The sequence below is a fragment of the Cryptomeria japonica genome, chromosome 2, assembly GCF_030272615.1.
Source record: "Cryptomeria japonica chromosome 2, Sugi_1.0, whole genome shotgun sequence".
In the NCBI taxonomy this organism is placed as follows: domain Eukaryota; kingdom Viridiplantae; phylum Streptophyta; class Pinopsida; order Cupressales; family Cupressaceae; genus Cryptomeria; species Cryptomeria japonica.
This window is the reverse complement of record NC_081406.1, coordinates 262,977,806-263,001,497: the sequence shown is the minus strand read 5'-3', so window position 1 is coordinate 263,001,497 and position 23,692 is coordinate 262,977,806. Positions and strand designations below refer to the sequence as shown.

At 38.7% G+C, this 23,692-nt stretch overlaps 1 protein-coding gene across 1 annotated transcript in view; it reads right to left on the bottom strand.

Annotated features, from left to right (window-relative positions):
- Positions 1–23,692, bottom strand: part of LOC131056066 (uncharacterized) — a 252,670-nt gene that overhangs the window by 210,427 nt on the left and 18,551 nt on the right. Inside the window, exons 2-4 of the mRNA XM_057990398.2 lie at positions 18,725–18,783; positions 18,497–18,628; positions 18,210–18,350 (exon numbers count right to left, since the gene is read on the bottom strand). Coding sequence (XP_057846381.1) covers positions 18,210–18,350; positions 18,497–18,628; positions 18,725–18,783 — 332 coding nt within the window. The remainder of the gene's footprint in view (positions 1–18,209; positions 18,351–18,496; positions 18,629–18,724; positions 18,784–23,692) is intronic.

Below are 23,692 nucleotides of genomic sequence, written 5' to 3'. Positions count from 1 at the left end.
AGGGTGAAATTGTCATTTTCACATAATCATTTTACTTATCTTACATGCGATATTGAGGAAGACAAAGAAAGTGCGAAGTGTGTTTGAAGAAGTGCGAATTTCCATTCAATCCAAAGGTGGCGCTAATACTTCCAAGGTGGTGCGATATTTGAAGATCTTCATTAGAGCGAATTTGCCAAGACTTGAGGGTCACGCCAAAGGCGAACTTGAAAGATTACGTTGAAGACAAAGGTGGCGAAATTGATTTCTTGAGGAGATAACGTTGAAGATCATTTATACCTCGATTTTGCCTAGGCAATTTTATTCTTTTTGCATTCTAGAGTTAGCTCTCTATTGAGGTATGGCGATTTGATTTTTATTGCTTTATTTGTTGATCGTCATATTTTGAATTTTGAATTTTGAATTTCCTTAGCTCAATCGTTATTTTTAGGAAATGATAACTCTAGAGACTTATCATAAGGTTTCCTAAAAATTTATCTCTCTAATCTACGTTATTCATTGCAAAATCTATTCTCATAATGAAATGTTGTGTAGGTATGGCGACCCCAAAGGCGGGAGCATCCACCAGTCGCTCAGCTCTCATGAAAGAAGATCAGAAGACCGAAGAAGTGGAGACCAAGATCGTGTCAAAATGGAGCAACATTGGAGATACCAACTTGGGGAACTTTAGCACAAAGAAGTTTCGAGAGGTCCCTTACATCGGCAAGCCATCACCTGTCGCCCGAAGAATAATAGAGAGTGGCATCATTAAGGCGGCCGGTTTTCCTCCAGCTGTTCAATGCCACGAGTTGATGATCGAGTGTGCCCGTCACTATAATCCACAGTCCAGGACGATCGTGTCCAATGAGGGAAACACTTTGGCGTACCTTTCAGAGGAAGCTATAAGTGAAGCTTTCCATCTTCCAGAGCACAGGGACATGATATACAAGAGCATAGAAGGAGCCAGATCAATGTACGATGATGATCCAGATGCTTGCCTAAGCATAATCAACAAGAACTGGCTACTCAAGAGTCGTCCCCGTTTAAGCAAGATCCCGAACACACCGCACAGGATTGATTTCTAGGAGGAGTACAGAGATTTGATTACCATGCTCAACCGAGTTACAGGAGCACCTCATGCCTTCTATTTTGAGAAGTGGATGTTTTACTTCATCCAGGTAATTGTTCAGGGTAAAGGTACGATACATTGGGCTAGGATGATTAGCCATTGTTTAGACGTACAGTTGAGGAGACTCAGGGCTACTAAGTCTTTCCACATGAGTTCATATGTCATCTATGCTTTGATCAGGAGTGTTGAGTACGCAGGACTACCTCACAGAGGAGTGATTGGAAGAGGACCCGGCGAGGTCAGAGCTTGTGATTCTTATGCCTACTTGCATCATCCGCCAGGGAAAAACTACAAGTTAGTTAATGATACCTTCACGATGAACATCACGAGGACGTTGCAAGGTGGAATTCACAACAGATTATCCCAGGATGCCCAGGAATTCATCAAGAGGTACGGTGCTTGGTTCATTCAGTTTCCCAAGTTCACTTACATTAGAGTGCATGGATGTCCTTTACCTCCATACATGTTGCCGAGGTATCCGACAGACAGAATTGTGTTACTTGAAGTAACAAGGCAGTTAGCAGCATATGCGAAGGCATTCAGACACAGACATTAGAATGGAGTCCAAGTACCTATTATTTTGGGTAATTCAGTTGAGGTTTGTCCTAATGTTTTAACCATGGATAACGCAGAGAAGGAGTTAGCCTTGTATTCTTTTTCATCTTTTGCTTGGAGAGAAAGCTTTGATCCACATGGACATTTAGAGGAGACAGTCGGCAAAAGATTTAGACATGAGCACCAGATTGAAGATTTTATGATGAACCTCCTAGATGATCTTGAAGTGAAACGAAAGATGCATTCTAGATTGCCTTTGGATTTCATCAGGAAATGCAGGATTTACAGAGTGGCCGACCAAGCTCAGGACAACGGCAGACATATCCAGTCTTCCTATGATAGAGAAAGCAAAACAATAAGGTTGGATTGGAATGAGCCTGAGGTCGTGGATTTAGATGCTTTGATGGCACCAGTCTTGTCTTGTACTCGCAGATGGGTAGACGTTCAGCATCAGAAGTTGAGAGAGCAAGGCATAGCTATGTCTTTTACTTTGGAAGAGAAATCAGCCGAAGGTGGAGCTAGTGTGAGTGAAGGCAATCCTAATCCTAGGAATTCAGGTGAAGGTAACCTTCGATGTGCCAGTGAAGGCAATCTCCATCCAAGAGGTTCGAAGAGAAAAGAAAGGTCAGAAAAGAAAGAGTCTTCCAAGAAAAAGCAAAGTGCCAACAAAGATCGAACACCAGGTACTTCTTCTAGACCAGAGAATAGAACAATTCAAGTGGAAGAGTCCATGGAGTCTATGGTACAAAATGACAGGCAGGAGGAAGGACAGGCACAGCATGGTTCGTCAGATGGATCTCTCCAGGACTATGAGTTAGAAGAAGATAATGAAATGACATCTCCTCCCAGAGAAGAAGAAATGGTACATAAAGAGATTCAAGTTCAAGAGACAAGATCGAATATCCCAGATTGGTTGAAGGAAAGATTGACTAAGGTGATCGTAGTAGAGGACGAAGACAACGCAATTGATTTAGAGAGCCTTGTTGGATGTTCACATGAAGTAACAGGGAAGAAGAAGGCTACAAAGATGTCCAAGATGATTCGAGATGAGACTGGATCCAGAAAACTGCAGATAGCTACACCGGCAGCAGACAAATATGAGGGTGAGATCCTAGCAGAGGATTATGATATTCAGACAATTGAGTTAGGACCATCCACTGCAGAGCAGACAATGGATGATGCCACCGACACATTTGAGGCATTGAAGGACAAGCTTAGAGAAGAAGTAGAAAAAAATAGAAAGCTTGAGAGAGAGGTCGGTGCATGGAGGACGTATTTCAGTCACATCAATGAACCTTTGGGACGTCAGGATCCAGTTAGATCACCAGTACAAGCATTGCCACTTCAATCAATCAACGAAGTAGAAAGATTCAGGAACCTGGTTCAACGTACATGTAGTTGGATGGATAGATCTCATACAGTGGCTATAGAGTTTGTTACAAGGATGATGAAGATCATTCATCAGGCCATCCAAGTTCTTGAGATAATCCACAAATTGATGATAACAGTAGCTGCATTTGCCCATACCAAGGACGTTATCATTCCTGTCTTGAAAGTTATAAGACATACATCAAGGAGAATTTTAGCGCAGGAGAAGATCTTGGAAGGTGATTCTCACAGTTTGTTTCAGTGGTCAACCTTACTCCATATGAAGAATGTTTTCTTTGAAGACATCAGTGTTAGATGTGGTCAAGTTGAGGAGGTGATTAATCCGATCCAGGACAGAGTATTTGAGGTACTTCGTACCATTCTTGGCAGAAGGATCGAGGTCGAGACAGATGTGGATATGCAGGAATTTGAGGATAGAATCAAGATCATCTTTTGCAAGGACGCAGATGTTACAGATGAGCAGTATGATCAGATGTTTTCCACCATGCTCCTGATTGACAGAACGAAGGAACTTGAACCTTCATGGGACGCAACTCTTCTAGATGCATTCGATCAGGTCATCCACTTAGAAGAGAGTATGAAGAATCTTCCCGAGATTCCAATCACAGAAATTGAAGGAATCGTGACAAAATTCATTGCATATGCTAAGAAAGAGAATTGGAAAGGGAATAAGATTCTAGATGAAAGGTTGTTACAGATGACATGACATCTTATTTCTCATTGGTTGATACCTCCTAGGTTTTTGTGCCAAATTTAATATTTGGCTATGTATTTAATATTGTTCAGTAAAAAGGAGGTCATTTGTAACAAACCCTAATAAGGGTTTAGGTGTCATGATCTTGTCCGTTGATTTACTTTCAATCTGGACCTTTCATTGTAATCGGGGATGCTATTTATACCCCCATTTTTCATTTCATTGGATAATAGTGTAATAGAGGAATAGAGTAATAGTCAATAGTTGATGTAAGAGAGATTAGAGTTAGAAGCAATTTTATTTTGTAGCAAGATTGAGTTTTGAAGAAAGAAATTCAAGCAATTGTTGTATATGATGACTTGGAAATCAATAAAATATTGAAGTTATGGTGTTTTGTTGCAAATTTCTTGAGTTATCTTCATGGTTGTTTGATCTACTTGAATCGTGCTCAATCAAAGTAGTTTGTTAATTTGAAAGACTAAGTGTGAGATTTGATATTTGGTAGAATTCGTAATCCAAACCACTAGCTTCTTGCTGATTGTAGGAACGCCTTGCGTGGTCGACTGGAGAATACATTGAGTCCTTTAATCTTCAATCATTATTGTATCTTGGATATGTACCTTCGTAGTAGTGTCCTTGATCTTTGATGTATTGAGTATCATTTTATTACCTTAGAAGATCGCACTAATTTCAATTGAGTTGTTATCTTATGGCAAAATTGAAGTTGGTTGAATCTTGCCAAGTCTCATCCATACTAAGTCATTCATAGGGTTAGGCTAGATTAGACCTCTTTTAAACCCTACTCCTTTTGCTATTTTTGAAAGTTTCTTTAGTTTAGAAAATTTTTGAACTTTTGGAATACGTAAGGCCCCTTGGAGGAAACAGCAAATCACATCATACCACTAAAAAGCTTGTCCACACGTAGAGACCCTACTAAAAGAACCTTGGAGTCTACCTAACTGATCCTTTATGCAGATCTTCAGCAGTTAGAGACTATTTTCTCAAGAGAGGATAAGATGCCTATTGGTATTTTATTCTGTGTATGATGGTGTATAAAATACACGTCAACACTTCCCCGATCACCAACTCTCTGACAATCCTTGATAGGGTGAGTGTTGCTAGTGAAAAATGAAAATGGAACACTCTTTGTGAATCAAAGGATCAAGTGTTCCAAGAACTCTATGAACCTCGACTATTTCCAATTTAGGCCCAAGTTACAATGAAGGCTTTCAACAAAGTTATCAGCAAGTTCCAAACGTTCATGGAACAACCATTGATGCTGACATCTATTCCTAGAACCATCCCTAGCAACCACAAAGAGCCAAATTGTACAAGTCATGGTTCCTAATGGGGTCAAAACCCTAACAAGGCAAAAGCGAGCAATGTTTGTAAATCTTAAATTCACCCTCAAGAGGGATTAAAAAGGCACTTCTATTTTCAATTTGGTAAATTTTAGAGAGAAATGGTTAAGTATAGATCCAAACATATTTAGGAGTGGTTCCTAGAACCTTGAGAACCCTCGACAGAGTTCTTGATTCCCAATGAACCCCTAACGGAGCAAAAAGGAAGTGGTGAAGAAGACAATGAAGCATTTAAGGATCCAGGTGTTCCAAGAACCCTTGAAACTATCAATTAGTTCCTAAGTAATGGCCAAGCCCCAATGGCTAGCTACGAAGGTAATAAAGAAAAAGAAGAAAGTGAAAAGAAGCGTTAGAGGTTTTGGGTATTCCAGGAATCCTTAGAGCCCCACATTGTGTTCCTAGTCAACTGCAAACTGTTGACAAAATGCTAGGAACGTGCCAGATTGCTGACAAAAGTATCTACCACACCGTTTTTGTGTCATTTTTGCCAATCAAAGGGAAATCTTCAATTGTGATTGAAAATCCGCTACATAAGGAGTTCCAAGAGCAAATATCTCCAAGTTGACACAGATTTGAATTGTGACATGTTGATGATGGGCACTCCCAAATGTCACACGAGGTTGCATTTAGTGCACTATTCATCAAACCCAAGGCACACTTCTCCTTCATATCAACATGTAGTTTCATTTTTGCCTTAAAAAGTGGAGGCAAAATCATTTGTAAGGGTTCGGGAATAGTCTTGAGTCGTCTGAAAATACTTTGGGCAGAGATAATATTGTTTTATGACTATGTCTATTTTGGGAGAAATAGTTGTCCATAATTTATGCATTTTTTGTACAACACACACATACTTTCATTTAAGGCACATATGAATACATGCTTCAAGTTGGACTACTCGCCAAAAACTCGTCAAGGAGATAAAAACTCGCAAGTTTTTCTTCAGGGCGAGTTTTTACAACTTTTATTTGGCGAGTTTTTGGCGAGTTTTTGGCGAGTTTTTCACAAAAACTCGGCTGCATTAAAAAAAGAGGCCCAAACACGTCAAAAAATTATCTTTTTTTTTTTCGAGTCAGTCTCATTCTCTTCATCAGAATATATACATGAAATATAACATTTAAGTATAAGTGACTTATACTTTAAGTTATATTTCATGTATATATTGGCAAGATGTTTGAGAGTGGTTTCAGATCTCTAGGAGTTATAATGCAAATTCTAGGTTTTAGAAGATCTTTTGAATTTTCAAACAGTCAAATTTTGGTGATTAGTATGCTCCTATCAACATTCTCTCGCTCTCTCAATCTCACTCACTTTATTTGCCCTAAATTTCAGACCTATCTATCTCCCTATCACTCTTCCTCTATCCCCCTCTCTACCACTCTCCATCTCACTCTCTCCTATCTTCCCCAAGATCTAGACCTATCTCTCTACCCCTCTATTTTTCACCCTCAAACCCCAATGCGGGGTGCTACCCTCAACCTAATTTTATTTTGCAAATGCTTGGTGGCAAAGTTGGGGTCGAAATACCCCAAATCTCAAAAACATTGCTCTCAGAATCTTATGTTAACCTTGTAGTTCATCTAGTTGTGGGCGCAACTAGAGCTTGTTTGAGGCCATCCACACGAAGAAGAGGAGCAAGTTAGCTCAAAAACACCTCAATGACCTTGTCTTTGTGCAATATAATCTTCGGTTGTGCATAAGGAAGGTAGACGAAGCAGCAGCTGGTCCAATTGGTTTGGATGATATACATCCTTATGATGATTGGACATCACAGGAGTAGCCTCCACTGTTTATAGAGCATGATGTCAATGATTTGGAGAGGCAGGCTATGGAGGAGGAGGGGGGTGGATTTGGTTTCACACCGAATGAGATTGAGGAGGATGAGGAGTCATTGCCAGTGCCAGGAGTAGCTAGCAATGGAGCTACATCCAGGATGGAGGACGAGCCACAACCCGAGCCAGACATACCAAGCAAGGCACAGTCATGCCCACAGCAGACCACTAGGACTAGACCCTCTAGTTCTACCTCTCCCCTAGTTTTTACTAGAGCTAAGAAGAGGAAGATGTGATTGTAATGATGTATTTACTTTTAGTTTACAAAAACTATTTACTATTTTGCTTTCAACCATCAGCATTCCTCGTGAGGATGTGATTTTGTACTCACTTCGCGTTTAAATATATCTAAACTCAGCTTGTTCTTTTGTGTTCTCATTTATTGCCTCATTGGATGCATCTTCTCATTAAATTTTGCAAAAAAAATGCATTTCTAATTAAATTTAAGCAATTTTAAGTTGTCGAGTTTTTCCCGAGTTTTTTTTCAAGCCTTGGCGAGTTTTTGGTTTTGGTGAGTAGTTCAACTATGCTTCAATGTGTATCGCCTCAAGTTTGTGACAAGGTGTTTCTTTGGACAGAAAAATCAAGGATTGTAAAGTCCTTCAATGCACATTTGCTGCATCTGTGTTATTTTCATTGTTAATCTTTGTTCGCAGAGCACTATAATTTCTTTCATTAAAAATAATAAGAATGTTGCTATCACAGAATGGATTTTGAAGAAGGATCACATTGTTAGCCCATCCTAGGTCTAATTATCACAAGGTGATAATTCTTGAATGATCATTGAAGCATATTGATGTGTTATGAAATGAAAATGTGTGACATAGTGACTCTATGACCCTAAATTGAATTGGCATCAATCGGTATTTGTTTCCCCCATAGCCTCAAGATTGATTTTAATATAATAGATCTTAAATAAATTTTATATATTTGTTTGTTATTCTCATATCTGAAATCAAAGTGATTACAAGGAGCTTACATGTTTTATGGTATAATTCACAAATCCTTGTCATAGGTATATGAGAGTTAATCCACAAAGCACTGAGTTATAGATTTGTTGTTTATTCATAGTAAATGTCATAAAGGGAAACCCACCTAGGTTTTTCAAAACCCGATGTATAGAGGAAAACACAACTAAAAGTGTTTCATGTTCATTGGCCTAACTTTCAGCAGCTTTGAATATAAGATCAGGTTAATCTTTAAGAGTTACTCAAGTACAAGTTGGGGAATGTTGTGACCATTTCACACATCGCCCCATTAGAATGGGGACCCCCTCTTTTTCGCTTTCGCTTTGCCTGTCCTTCTCTCTGCTTTTAGGGTTTTGGGTGAGTGAGTTGTCTGTCTGGGCTAGGGCTAAACCTTAAGGGTTTCTTTTGAATATTTTTCAAGCTAAGTCCAGTCAAATTTTGAAGGTTGTTAAGCATCCTCCCTAGGATTGAGATTGTTGAAGTAAGATAAGCCGGTCAGGAGAGTCAGATAGGTCTCAGGTTAAGTCTATTCAGGGTTTTTGGGGTAAAATCCAAATTTTGTCTAAGTGTTAGCATTTTGAAGGTGAAATTGTGTATTCTTGCCTAAGTCAATTTTGATCAAATTTTGGAGGTAAGATGATGCCTGAAACAGAGAAATGGCTCCTGTCCCTTGCTAAGGGCCCAGGGCGAAATTCATTCTAAGTGCAATTCCTTGTTTTTGAGAAGGCTTGCTAACTGGTTCCTGGCCTTGAAAATGACCTAACTCTGCCTTGTGAAGTGATTGGAGACTTAAATTTTGGATGGATTAGCCAGAAAGGATAGAATCGCTCCTGTCCCTTGCTGAAGGTCCAGGGCGAAAATGTTATTTAATGCATATTTATCACTGACTTTTCTATTTTGTTTTGTGCAGAGTCTCCAGGAGAGATGATTGGACGTGACTTGATGCTTTTGAAGATTTGAAGGCATAAAAAATGATGAATTTTGGAGGTTAAGGGAAAAATCGCTCCTATCCCTCACTGAGGGCCCAGGGCGAAATCTTGATTTCCCTCATCTGGCAGTGAAAAAGGACCAAGTGTTGGATATGATTGGAAAACAAGTGACTTTCTCCACCCGCTTGAGGGAGTTTTAGCTCGAGATGATGAAGGATTTTGTTGGAATCATCAAAATCGCTCCTGTCCCTCTCCAAGGGTCTAGGGCGAAAAAGCTTATTGGAGTCATTCCTGACCTCGTTTGGTCAAATTGAGACATCAAAGGCATGGTGGAGGACGAAATGAACGTGATAAAGCATCCAGATTTGATTAAAGACAATGAAATGATGGAGTTTTGCCTAGAAGGGTAATTTCGCTCCTGTCCTTCACTGGAGGTCTAGGGCGAAATTCTTCATATACACATTTTTAGACCTTCTTTGGACTAGAACTCTTATTCATGGCGTGTAACAAGATGAAATCTTCCCTAGCAAAGACATTTCATGATGAAAGGTGAAGCATTTTGGCCTAGAAGGCAAAGTTCGCTCCTGTCCCTCACTGAAGGTCCGGAGCTTGATTTTCAAATTTGCACTATTTTTGCAAGATCAAAGTGATTTTATGATTGGAAGAGATCAAGGAAAGCATGATTTGTCCGTTGAATATAATTTGAATGGTCCACAAAGGAGGAAATCAACCCAAATGACAAAAGGCGCTCCTGACCCTCACTAAAGGTCCAGAGTGATTTTCTAAAAAGTACAATTTTCTTGCAAAGACAAGGCAAGTTTTGTGATTGAAATGAATGGAAGAAGGTGTGTTTAGCCCGTTGAAGATAATTTGGAGGGCTAACAAAGGACGGATAAGCTTGAATGTGCAAAATCGCTCCTGTCCCTCTCTGAGGGACCAGGGCGAAAAACCTAATATCCAGCCTTTCTCGCCAAATCTAAGCCAAGGCACAAGTTTGAAATGATGTTTAAAATGCCTTGAGGTGGAATTGAGATGCAAGGATTACAAATTTTAATGACAATTTGCAAATTCGCTCCTGTCCCTCTCCAAGGGTCCAGGGCGAAATTTCTAAGTGTGCCCACTTTCCTTGCATTTCGAGATAACTTTTTTGTTTCCAAGACTCAAAAGGGAGTGGGGAATGATGTTCTACGCCTTAGAGTAATTTGAAGATTGAAGCGATCAAGAATTTGTACAAAGGACTCAAAAGCGCTCGTGTCCCTCACTGAAGGACCAGGGCGATTTTTACAAAACCAATAACTTCCCTCCAAGATTATGCTAAGGCAAGGTTGTGCAAGGATGGAAAAGGTCTTCTAAAGCATGGTGAACAAAGATTTGACTTCAAAACTTGATAATCCTAGGCTAAAATGCAAAAGTCGCTCCTGTCCTTCACTGGAGGCCCAGGGCGAAAATCTTTGGAGCACCTATTTTGCCTTGCAAAAACAAGTTAAACATGTATGGAATGGATGAAAGAGATCATCGCTTATCCCACAAGGAGAGTTGACAAATAAAAGGTGAAGGATTAAGACCAAAAGTGACAAATCGCTCCTGTCCCTCTCTGAGGGTCCAGGGCGAAAAAGTCCTAAAGGCACTTTCCTCCTAGAGATCAAGTGGAATTAAACTCAAAACTCCAATTAAAAACGCCATTTTAAATGCCTAGATGAAGTTTTGGACAAGAAAATGAGGAATGCAAGGCCTAAATTGAAAGTTCACTCTTGTCCCTCTCCAAGGGTCCAGGGCGAAATTAATGGCATTCTTCACTTTTACCATATTTGAGCGTTAATATCCTCCAAAATTGCATTAGATGCCAAATTGCTAACTTCGAAATATTTGAAAAAATTAAATTAAATTGGCATTTAATAAAAGACACATTGGCATTTAATAAATTAATTTTGAGCCTCAAAAATCAAATTTTTATTATAAAGGCATTTAAAATTAATTTTTTATTAATTGAAAATTAAAAATGGAGCGCTTGAGGTCTTATTTTTATTTATTTTGCCAAGTCGGCCTCTCCTTTTTGCAATTTTATTTATTTTTTAGGCCTATTTTGCCAAGTCGGCCTAGGAGGAGTAGGGTGGTGAGCGCTCTATATATTGGGGGTGTGTTTTTTTTTTTTTTATCATTCAAATCATTCACTCATTGCTTCAAGTGCGAATTTCGAAAGCAAGAAGGAAGTGCGAAATCTGGTCTATTTGGAGCAAATTTACCTCAAGTGTTGGAGATTAAGAGGTGGAGTTGATTCTTGTGAAGACTAAAGGGAGGTGCATTTTGCTAAAGGGAGAGCTTTGATCTACATTTTGCCTAGCCAAAATTCATCTTATCTTTGCATCATTTCTTAGAATTAATACTCAAGTGGAGGTATGGCGAGATCATCCTAGTCCCAATGTTGAAGTTTTGAATTTTGAACTTTGGTTTTTGAAAATTGCATAGTTAATTAGGAAATGATAACTCAAGATTTATCGTGAAGTTTCCTAATTGATGTCTTTTATCTTCCTTTTGAATCTTCCTTGCTACTCTTCAAAATATATCGCTCATTATGAAATGTTGTGTAGGTGTCAAGATGGCGACTCCAAAGGCGGGAGCATCTACTAGTCATCCAGCTCTCATGAAAGAAGATCAGAGGAATGAAGAGTTGGAGACCAAGATCGTGTCCAAGTGGAGCAATATCGGAGATACCAACTTGGGAAACTTCAGTGTGAAGAAGTTTCGAGAGGTCCCTTACATTGGCAAGCCATCACCTGTTGCAAAGAGAATAATTGAAAGTGGCATCATCAAGGCGGCCGGTTTCCCTCCAGCAATCCAATGCCATGAGCTGATGATCAAGTGTGCCCGCCATTATGACTCAATCAAGATCGATCGTATCCAAGGAAGGGAACACTTTGTCTTACCTCTCAGAGGAGGCTATAAGTGAGGCTCTCCATCTTCCAGAGCATAAAGATATGATTTACAAAAGCCTAGAAGGAGCCAGGTCAATGTACGAAGATGATTCCGACACTTGTTTGAATATCATCAATAAGAATTGGTTACTCAAAAGTCATCCTCGCCTGAGCAAGATTCCCAACACACCACATAGGATCGAATTCCAGGAGGAGTACAGAGATTTGATAACTTTTCTCAATCGAGTTACAGGGGCTCCTCAAGCCTTCTACTTCGAGAAGTGGATGTTCTACTCCATCCAAGTGATAGTCCAAGGAAAAGGAACGATTCATTGGGCTAGAATTATTAGCCATTGCCTGGATGTGCAGTTGAGAAGACTAAAGCCTACCAAGTCATTCCACATGAGCTCATACGTCATATATACCTTGATCAGGAGTTTTGAATATGCAAGGCTACCTCACAGAGGAGTGATCGGAAGAGGACCCGGAGAAGTGAGAGTTTGTGACTCTTATGTTCATTTGCATCATCCTCCTAGAGGTGACTACAAGTTAGTCAACGACACCTTCACGATGAACATCACTAGGATATTGCAAGGTGGGATTCACAATCGACTATCTCTGGATGCACAAGAGCTTGTGAAGAGGTATGGTGCTTGTTTCATCCAGTTTCAAAAGTTTACATATATCAGAGTTCATGGGTGTCCTTCACCTCCCTAAATGTTGCCAAGCTATCCGACTGACAGGATAGTGCTACTTGAGGTGACCAGACAGTTGGCAGCTTATGCAAAGGCATTCAGACGCAAGCATGGAAATGGAGTTCCCATGCCCATCATATTGGGGAATTCGGTTGAGGTATGTCCTAATACTCAAGCCTCGGAAGATGCAGAGAAGGAGTTGGCCTTATATTCATTCACGTTCTTTGCCTCGAGGGAGAATTTCGATCCTCATGGTTATATGGAAGAGACAGCTGGCAAGAAGTACAAGCACGAATTTCAGGTAGAGGACTTTTGGATGAATCTCTCAAGTGATTTAGAAGTGAAAAGAAAGATGCATTCCAGATTACCTTTAGATTTCATCAGGAAATGCAAAGTTTACAGAGTGGCCGATCAAGCTCAAGATAGTGGCAGACATCTCCAGTCATCCTATGACAGAGAAGACAAAGCAGTGAAGATAGATTGGAGCGAGCCTGAGATTTCAGACTTGAGAGCTTTGATGGCTCCAGTTTTGTCATGTACTCGCAAATGGGTGGATGTACAACATCAAAAGTTAAGAGAACAGAACATATCAATGACTTTTACTTTGGAGGAAAGACCAGAAGGAGGAGGAGCAAGCGCAAGTGAAGGCAATTCTCATCCTAGAGGCGCGAAGAGGAAAGAAAGACCTAAGAAAAGAGAGCCCTCCAAAAAGAAGCATGAGGCCAATCGAGATCGCTCATCAGGCACATCTTCTCGACATGAAAAAAGGACAAGTCAAGTTGAAGGACAAGAGAAGATGGTGCCTGAGGTTGATGAATCTATGGAGTCGATGGTACAAAATGATAAACCTGAGAAGGGACAGGCACCTCAGCATTCATCAAGTCAATCTCTCCAAGTTGATGAGCTACATGAAGAAAAGAATGATGATGAAGTGACATCCCCTCTCCGAGAAGATGAACCATTGCTTAAAGAAATACAAGTTAGAGAGACGAGATCCGCCATTCCGGATTGGTTGAAGGAGAGATTGACAAGGGTGATTGTGATTGAAGATGAAGAGGATGTGATTGACTTGGAGAGTCTTATAGGAAATTCTCGGGAAGCAACGGAGAAGAAGAGGGCCACCAAGATGTCCAAGATGATCACAAATGAGGCAGGATCTAGGAAGTTGCAGATAGCTACACCAGTAGTGGACAAGTATGAAGGTGAAATTCTTGCAAAAGAGTATGATGTAGAAACATTTGAGCTTGGTCCACTCACTGCTGAACAGGCACTGGATGAGGCAACCGATTCGTTTGAAGCACTTAAGGACAAGCTTAAGGAAGAAATGGAAAAGAATAGAAAGCTTGAGAGAGAAGTCGATGCTTGGAGAGGTTACTTTAGCCACCTCAATCAGCCCCTGGGACGTCAGGATCCAGCAGTGTCTCCTGTGCAAGCACTTCCCCTTGAATCAGTTGGCGAGGCAGAAAGAGTCAAGAGCTTGGTTCAGCTTATGAGCTCTTGGATTGACAAATCCCACACAGTAGCCGTTGAATTTACAACAAGAATGATGCAGACAATCCATCGAGCTATCCAGGTCCTTGAGATCGTCCACAACCTAATGATAACTGTAGCCGCTTTCGCTCACACTAGAGATGTTATCATTCCTGTTCTGCAAGTAATCAGGCAAACATCAAGGAAGATCCTAGCACAAGAAAAGATAATGGATGGAGGAGCTCATAATTTACTTCAGTGGTCAACTCTACTCCAAATGAAAGAGGTTCTTTTCGAAGATATCAGCACCAAATGCAATCAAGTTGAAGGTGTCATCCATCCAATTCAGGACAAGGTGTTTGAAGTGTTGTGTACCATTCTTGGCAGGAGGATCGAAGTTGAGACAGATGTGGACCTTCAAGAGTTGGAAGAAAGAGTCAAGGTCATCTTTTGCAAAGATGAGAATGTCATCACAGATGAGCAACGGGATCTAATGTTCACTACTATGCTCCTGATTGAGAAGATCAAAGAACTCGAACCTGGATGGGATACGGCTCTTCTCAAAGCCTTTGATCAAGTTATCCACTTGGAGGAGCGAATGAGGAATCTTCCCAAGATTCCTATTGCTGAGATTGAAAGAATTGTGTCCAGATTCGTTGCATATGCTAAGAAAGAACATTGGAAGGGGAATAAGGTTCTAGAAGAGAGGTTGTTATAAAATGATGTGGCATCTTAATTATCATTGGTCTATGTTTCCTCGACTTTTGTGCCAATTAAATATTTGGCTATGCATTTAATAATGTTCAACTAAAAAGGGAACTTTTTGTAACAAACCCTGATTAGGGTTTATGTGTCAAAATCTCAACCGTTGATCTTCTTTTGATCTGGGCCGTTCATTGTAATTGAGGATGCTATATATACCCTCACTCATTTTCATTTTGTCATTAGAAAATTAGAAATTAGAAGATTAGAGATTAGATATTAAGGAGATAGATAGTTCGAGCTTTTGGAGAGAAGAAAGTTATTTTGTAGCAAGAGAGCTTTTGGAGAGAAGAAAGTTATTTTGTAGCAAGATTGAGTATTGAAGAAAGAATTTCAAACAATTGTTGTCTATTTTGGCTTTGAGATCAATGAAATATTGAAGTTATGGTGTTTTATTGCAATTCTTGTGGCTATCTTCATGGTTGTTTACTTTCTTGAATCATTCTCAGTCAAAGTAGTATTTAAGTTCGAAGGACTAAGTGTTGGGCTTGATCTTTGGTGAGATTCACGTTCCAAACCACTAGCTTCTTACTGATTGTAAGGACGCCTTGTGTGGTCAACTGGAGATATTTGGATTGCTTGAACCTTCAATCATTATTGAACTATTGATATGTATCTTTATGGTAGTATCTATAATTCTTGAAGATTTGAAACATCACTAATCACCTTAGAAGATCGCATCAATTCCAATAGAGTTGTAATTCCTTGGCAATACTGAAATTGGTAGAATCTTACCAAATCTAGCCTACATTGAGTCATTCTTAGGATTAGATTAGAATTCATCTCTTGCAAACCCTATCTTTTGATCTTTTTTGAGAACCTGTTAGCTTTAGGAAAATCCTGTTCCTACAAATCGAAAACGTAAGGCCCCTTGAAGAAACAGCATTTACAACAACCACTGGTGCTTATCCACATGTAGAGATCCTACAACGAAGAACCTTTAAGTCATCCTAATTGATCCTTTTTCGCGATATCTTCAGCATTCAGAGGCTTTACTCAAGAGAGGATAAGGTACCCTTGGGTATTTTATTCTGTGTTTGATAGTGTACAAAATGCACGTCAACAGGGAACCAACAGGTTGAATAGCAAGATTTCCAAAATTGCTTAAGTGGTCCTATCCCTTGTTGACAACACTCCCAGACCTCTGTTATCTTGTGAATAATATATTGACGATGGCTCATATGGAGTTTAATGGTGGTATAAAATTATAAATGCTTTGTGAATTCTAGAATTTTTATAGTTGTGCAATGTCCCCGATTTTTAAGGTGACATTTAGTTAAATAGATTCTTATTAAGTTAATAAAATATAAATAAAATATTCATATGATGACTTAATATTAATTAATTTAATTAAATAATACAATATTATAATTACTTTATTAAATAAAGTTTCCAACGTTCAAGTCGGCCTTATCTTCTAGAAGGTTCCCGCAGGTATTTATAAGGAGGCTTGTTGGGAGTTGTAATGCATGCTTGAATTCGATAAACAGTTTTATGATTTCTGGAGATGAAAACCTTCAAGAGTTGAGAAGGGCTGGATGAAAACCTAGTTCTTCCAGAGGGGTGGATTCGTGACGGAGTCTACAGCTGTGCCAAATTTGTGAAGTCTCCATTGGAGACAAATTTGCATATCAATGCTAGTAATAAAGATATTTCCTATGATGAGGCTTTTTTTTATATTAGTAATTGGGTCTCTTACACTTTTGACTAGAGCTTTGAACCAATGGAATCACATTGGGGGACCCCATCCCTGTGGTTACAATTTTTGCTGAGGTATTAACACCTCCTAGGTTTGGCTCTTGTAGAATTCATACTCCTTATCTCTCCATGCACCTTATCCCTCCAATCTCCTTATATCTATGTGCTCGTGCACCACCCTTATCTCTCCACTGCACTAAGCCATCCACCTTATCTCTCTGTAGTCCTTGCGCCTTCCACCTCTCCTCTGCCACCTTATCACTCCGCTCTGCATTGATCTCCTTCCTGTCGAGTGTTGCGACTGTCGTCCACTAGATTGAGGCATTAACACCTCATTCACTGTCAACATCCTCCCTACCACCGAGACTCCACCGTGGACTTCTTTGCCTTGGTATTAACACCAACGAACCGGTCATTCGCGCAAACAGTGCCCGCGAGAGTGCCTGCAAAGTATGGGTCTTGAACTCGAGGCAGCCTGATAATTAGGCTTGTGACGAACCCTCACGTTGCGGGGTGAACCCCCTATGATGAGGCATTTTACATCTATATACATTCTGGTAAATAAAGGTATTTTATTCTAAAAATTATTATTGCAGCTGGGTGAAGTTTGTTGTTATATTGGGATAAGTATTGAAACTGTGGTTTTGTGAAAGTATTGCAAATATCATACAAGGGCCGGTTCAAATAAGGAATATTCCAATGATTGTAAATCGGGTGTAGTCTTAAGGCTTTATCAAAAACTTTAATGATTCCAATTTCTAGCAATTTTGATACAACCGTGTTTTGATGCATTTGGGGCCAAACATATATTTTGTAATGAAGTCGTGGTGATTGATATTGCTTAGAATTAATAATGCTTGTATTAGGGAGGCCGACTTAGCAAAAGGGCTTTATAAGTGTGATTGTATTTCATTACATTGCAAGTGCGATTTGCTAGTATTGTGAGCAGTATTAGTTGAACGGGATTTCCCCTTCAACGCATAGCCTTGGCATGATTGGGATTGAATTTATTTGTCGGCACAATTACTTGATCTGGACAACTTCATTATTGACGGCAGGACTTCTATTATTCATCGGGATTTCTTAACCATTGACCTATGAGTGGCATGAGTTCCAGATTATTGGCTCATTCTTTCCAGTGTGAGTCTTAGGTGAAGGCAAGGCTGGGGGGTTACATTCTGTGAGTGCTTTCAACTAGCTGAGGGTGATTGTTGGGTGATCATTTATGCCTGCGACTTCCAATGCAGGCCATATCGACTCATATCAGCAATCATAGTAAGGGAGGTCCCCTATTGCTGCTATGCAGATTGGTCCAGGTGCTTGTTTGGTTACTTTGTTATCCATCTCCGAATAAACTTGTAATCAGATATAATGAAGTTGGTATATTAATGTAACTTGTTTCTGGTTATTCATTTGTATGATCCTGTGCATTTAATTTGAAAATTGAAACTTAACTCATTCAATAATCAGAACTGGAAGTTTGTAAATTTTAAGGGAGATCTTGTAAGGATCTTTACAAATTGGTAGCGCCTTGAGTTATATTTGGCAACATTGGAGGAAAATCAGAAGAAGTATAATCATTTTGGGGTGAATCAATCAATGGAAAACAATAATCACATAGGAACAACTAAAAATCTCAAAAAATCATATTAGTAATTTACATATATAAAAAATATGGAGACGGATGTCAATAATTTCATTGAAAAGCATGAGTTCAGTTCAAATAAGATTGTAGATTCTCAATGACTTTAATTGACTATCACATATGCGGGTCCATGAAAGAAAATGTTTTTAAATAAATAAGTGTGCACAATGGACAAGACCTTTCTCAATACATACCTGATTGATGTAGCTTAACTTTGAGACACCAGCAACTAGCCTTGCAACATCATCACCAAAATTCTGTTCTACATTTTTCAAATTTTCCCCAGTATCATCTATGACATCATGAAGTATGCCTGCAACTACGGTATTGACAGCCTACAAAGAGTTCAGTCTAAATTAAAAAGTAAAAGATTACAAATGGAGTGCAACAGGCATTTAAATGTATCTCAGATGCATTTTCAAGAGAAATCTAGTATACAAATGTAAGTTCAAGGGAAACATAATTCTCAAACTAAATTTACCCTTTGCCCACTAGATGGGACTAATGCAGCGAGAATTTTCCCTGTGTGGATACAATGAGTCAAATACGGCTCCCCTGTTTTTCTTGTCTGACCACTATGTGCTTTTCTAGCAAATGTTACTGCTTTCTGCACCTGCAGTGTAGCACATATTCATACATCAAAACATCATTTGAAAAGTGAAAGCATTAGACTTCTTCTCAGATGACTCCATGTTGAAGATACGATTACCTTTGGCTCATTGAATATTGTATAGCCTGTAATGTCCACTCCATCCAACTCAACAGAATCTGCAGATAAAGAAACAGTTAATAATAAAATCAAAAGAACTAATACACAAGATATTTTATCATAGCTTTGAAGCCCTAAAACTACAAATTTTAAGACACAATGCATGACACTCTTGACCACTAACATACCATCCTTTTCCAGCCTTCAAATCTTAACTTTTTAATAGACTCAGAAAAAGCTCATTCTTCACAAGGAGAATGTTACTGATGAACATTCTCTGTAATGAGCAGAAGAATATAATACCAGAGGTTCTAGGCTTAATACCAGCAAAACACACAGAATCCAATGTTATGGATTCCAACTTGTTTCAGCTAGCTGAAGATGGAAATTCTGCTATTAAATATTTACTATTCAGTAGGAGGATGGTAACCGTGCTAAAGATGTCAAAGAGATATGTTAGCCCTGAAACTTTGCATTTTATGTCAGATTTATAGTCAATATCCTTGTAAAGTTCGTCATGTGGTGATTCTCGAGTTATAAGGTCATGGCTTAGGATGTCTACTAACTGTATTTACAAATCATTCATGGATGGAATGGCAAGTTATGATGACTCTAAGCTTTTGACGCTTGAAAGCTCCAAGGTGAAATAGAAAACAATACATCAATAGAAGCCAAAAAGTGGGGACAATGGGATGAAATTAGCAGAACACACAAAGGGCAAGGATACCTGAAAGAAGTCAAGGGGTAGCTTCCAATGTCCCATGGTTGGTAGTGAAGATCAGAAAGGGGAGATAAAAGTTTCAAGTGGTGCTGAAGGAACTTCCTGACATAAGAGGTTGAAACTGGTGCCAAAGAAGAAAGTGAAATTTCTACAACTTATTCACATTAGAACTCTCCAATCCCTTAAGTAGTAGCAGTTTCTCTCCTTGCTCCAACTCCAATTTAGCCAAAAGCAGTTCTTAAACCTCTTGTGCATACCTCTCCTCCTACAAAGTAGCCCATTGAAGAAATTATAGCCATGGAGGTAGAATTTCTAGCATTAAGTACAAGCAATACAAAGTGGGTTCAAGAAACTCTGAATAGGAAGAGAAGAATGCTAATAGCACTACCTTGAAAGTAGTTTCAAACCTTATTGCAGAAGAGAAGATAAAGAATGTGAAAAGACAAACAGTTAGTTGCAGGTTGTCATTGATGTCAAATGTTACAGGTTCTTCATATATTTTCAATGCATACACAGTGTTTTGATGCTTAGGGTTTGGATGCAAACACATGGAAATGTATTAATGGATGCCTGATAGACTTTGATTCATCCCGATAGACCCTGATTCATTTGAATCACGTTTTAAGTTGTTGATGTTTCTCCTTTTCTGTCATCTGTAACAATACAGTGCACTCAAATCAGAACACAAATACAGTAAATGACAGCAGATATATTCACATGGAACATTTTAGTAAAAACAACTGGATACCAATCTGTCATGTGATGATCTCTAGTATTATGGTTCTGCCAGACTATATGCGTTCAGAACAGCAAAAATATTCAGAGATATATTCATCTTAAAAATCTGTGTAATGACTAAAGAATAAGGGTGAACTGTATAATGCGTGCTAATGAAATTGGCATAATGTTTGTGATGTTATAAATAGCTGAAGATGGATTTTACGGGCTTAACTGTTTATAAACAGTTTTGAATAGTAATATGTGTTTTGTTGACAAACAAACTCTAAAATAATATTATACAGTTATAAACCGTGGGCAACTGTTAACTGATCCAATTCCAAATGCATCTCTATATATGCTGTTGATTTCGAAGATAGAGGTGTGTTAATGAGAAATCAATCCACATTGTGATGTAAGAATTTGTTCCAGTGCTCATTCAAGGAGAAGGTTACTGTGTTATAAGTTTGAAGAACATATATTGTGATCCGATACATATTATGCTGAAAGATTGAAGAAGACATGCAGTCATCAGATTGGTGAACTGTTAAATTGGCACTGTGTTTTCTGTACATACACAGTGAGCATCATTCAAAGGTGTTGATTGAGTCAGGGAAAGTTAGTTTGCACATTGAAGATCATAAAACCTGTGACTAAGGTATCTTTTCTCACATAATAAGGGTGTTGTTCAGATATTCAGATTTCTGTATCCTTGATCAGTTTTTGTCTAGGGGATAATATACAGAGTTGAATTCAGAAGTTTGTGTTTCTCCTCTGGAAGTGCAGATAATGTTTTCTGTTCACACATGAAATACAATTTGTTTAACATATGTTCTGAGTTGAATCACTGGAAGAATAAGTTATGTGCTGATTGAATGACAAACAGATCTGTATAGATGTGCTGACTACAGAATGCCATTTATATTGGATGCCTTCTAAATATACAGAAAATCAGAAATTAGGAGACTAATAAATCTTTCATATAATATATTGTTGAAACTTGAAAGTCTCAAGGATTGTTATTTGTAATTCTGCAATTGTTCTGAAGTTGAACTTCTGCAATGTACTGTGTGGTTGATGCCACAAAAACTTCAGTTTGTGCTCAAACGTTTTGGGTTGAAAGTGTTGGTGCACTTATAGACGGGTTTGGTGACTCCTTAGGGTCGGTGCCCTTAAAACATTGTAATTGGAGTGTACACTGTGAGGCTGGATTAGGACAGTACATCCTAGTGGCATTTCTCACCATAGTTTTCCCACATTGGGTTTCCACGTAAAATCTTGTGCTTAGTGTTCTTGCTGTTGCATCTTTCTCAGTTTTAGTTGTTGCATCTTTTATGTCTTTCAGTTTTCAGGTTAAAGCTTGGTAAAAGTTTAAAATTGTTAAGAAAGATTAAAGTTTTGTCTACTACTAATTCACCCCCCTCCCCACCCCCCCCACTCCCCTCTCAGTAGTACTTTTGTGTTCTATAATTGGAATCAGAGCCGGTACTTGTATAAAGACCTAATCAGTCTAAGTAGATTCTGGTATTAGAACACATGGCTTGTCAAGAAGGTTCAGCTTCTAACAAGGCATCACTATTTGATGGCACCAATTATGGGTTTTGGAGCATTACAATGGAAAGCTATATTTCTTCCTTAGGATTTGATGTTTGGATGGTAGTAGAAAATGGTTATACTATACCTAAGCTTCCTTTAACTGATCCTAAAGAAAAATGCTATTTTATGTGGTTTGTCTAACACTGAGTTTGTTATAGTTATGCATTGTAAAACAGCCAAGGAGATTTGGGAGAAGTTGAAGAGCATTTATGAAGGAGATGACAAGGTGAAACAAGCCAAGCTTCCTACAAAGTTCGATTTGAAAGTTTAAAGATGAAGGATGAAGAACAAATCGCAGAATATTTGTTAAGAGTGGAGGAGATAGTAAATGCTATTAAAGGCCTTGGAGAAACAATGAAGGGCAAAGAAGTTGTCCAAAAGGTATTAAGATCACTTCCCTCAAGGTATAATGCTAAGATTTCTACAATAGAAGAAGCTAGGGATGTTAAAATACTTACTATTGATGATTTACATGGAATACTAACTACTTATGAGATAAGAACTGAAATATACCCACTTAATTTTTTTCAATTTTCAAACACAACATTCAGCACCCATTAGCATTAGCAAACATTCATCTCGACCACTTATGCAGTGGGAGGGAAACATAAACAATGAAAGAATTACATGTTGGCGGTTTGACCAGCCACTTCCACTGATTTTTAGTGGGAAATTACAAAATATGGAAAGCTTAACAATCCAAAAACTTGGCGGTATAAACAGCCACTTCCACTTATCAAGTGGGAATTAAAAAATTACTGAAAAACTTAACAATCAAACTTGGCGGTATAACTAGCCACTTCTACTTTTCAGCGGGGGATTCTAGTAAACTGAAAAGAATTGAAAATAACAAACTTGACGGTATAACCAGCCACTTCCACTTGCTCAGTGGGATGAAGTTAACTTCCAAAAATGAGAACAAAAGATTGTTTAGTACTACTAAACAAGTTATTACATAAGCTAACTTTGAAGAGAAATGATAACTGAAGTTAGAAGATCAAAGACCATGTTACCAACCCTGAAGTATGAAGAATGAATTCTGATATTCAGAAAAACCAGCAGCTGTAGAATCATCAAGATGCTCACAACTCACTCGTGACACCTCCAAATAAGCTCAAGTAGAATGCAAATGAAGTATGAGAGCTGGGCAACCAAGATAGGACGAGAAACTCGCCACCAAACAGAAACAAAGCAAGGGCATGCATTCCAATGCTGAAAATGGGCTAGGGTGATCAACAACAAGTTCGATTTGAAACCATAAATCAATCTCTCCACCAAAATACACCAGAGTACAAGCAAATAGGCGCCCAGAGCATACGAGAAATTTGAGTCCGTACCCACAAAAATCAAATAACAACTCCAACCAAGATGAATAGAAACATACTTCAGTTGTAGGGTTTGTTTTGCTCCGGAAAGAACACACCAATCTTCTGTGATGTCACCGTCAAATTAATAATATTTGGTATTAATTATGAATAAAGTGAACTTCCCTTATTTTATATTAGTTCTAATGTTGACTAATATATTATAATGAGAGTTCTTTGATTTTTCAATAAAGATTAAAGATAAATATTAGTTTGCATAAATACTTTGCTTAACTATTATTTAATTATTTAATCTTGCGACAGTTGGTTTTCCTACGGGAATTTTACCCGCTTTTGTACTTTAAATAAGGATTGGCAAATAAGGAGAGGCATGAGATTTTTCATAAACAGAAGACCTGGAAGTAAAGGTTGGATATCTACGTGATATCAACACTTGTTGAATCATTCCTTTTGCCAGCCATTACTGGCCTATTGGAATTGAAATGGTGAATCAAGGTGTAATGTATTAGCGTGGGCTTTGGGAAGGAAATTGTAGAGACATGTGTGTCTTACACACCGGTGGAAGATTAACGGCATTGGTGGAAGATACGGGTTAATACGACACGCAGG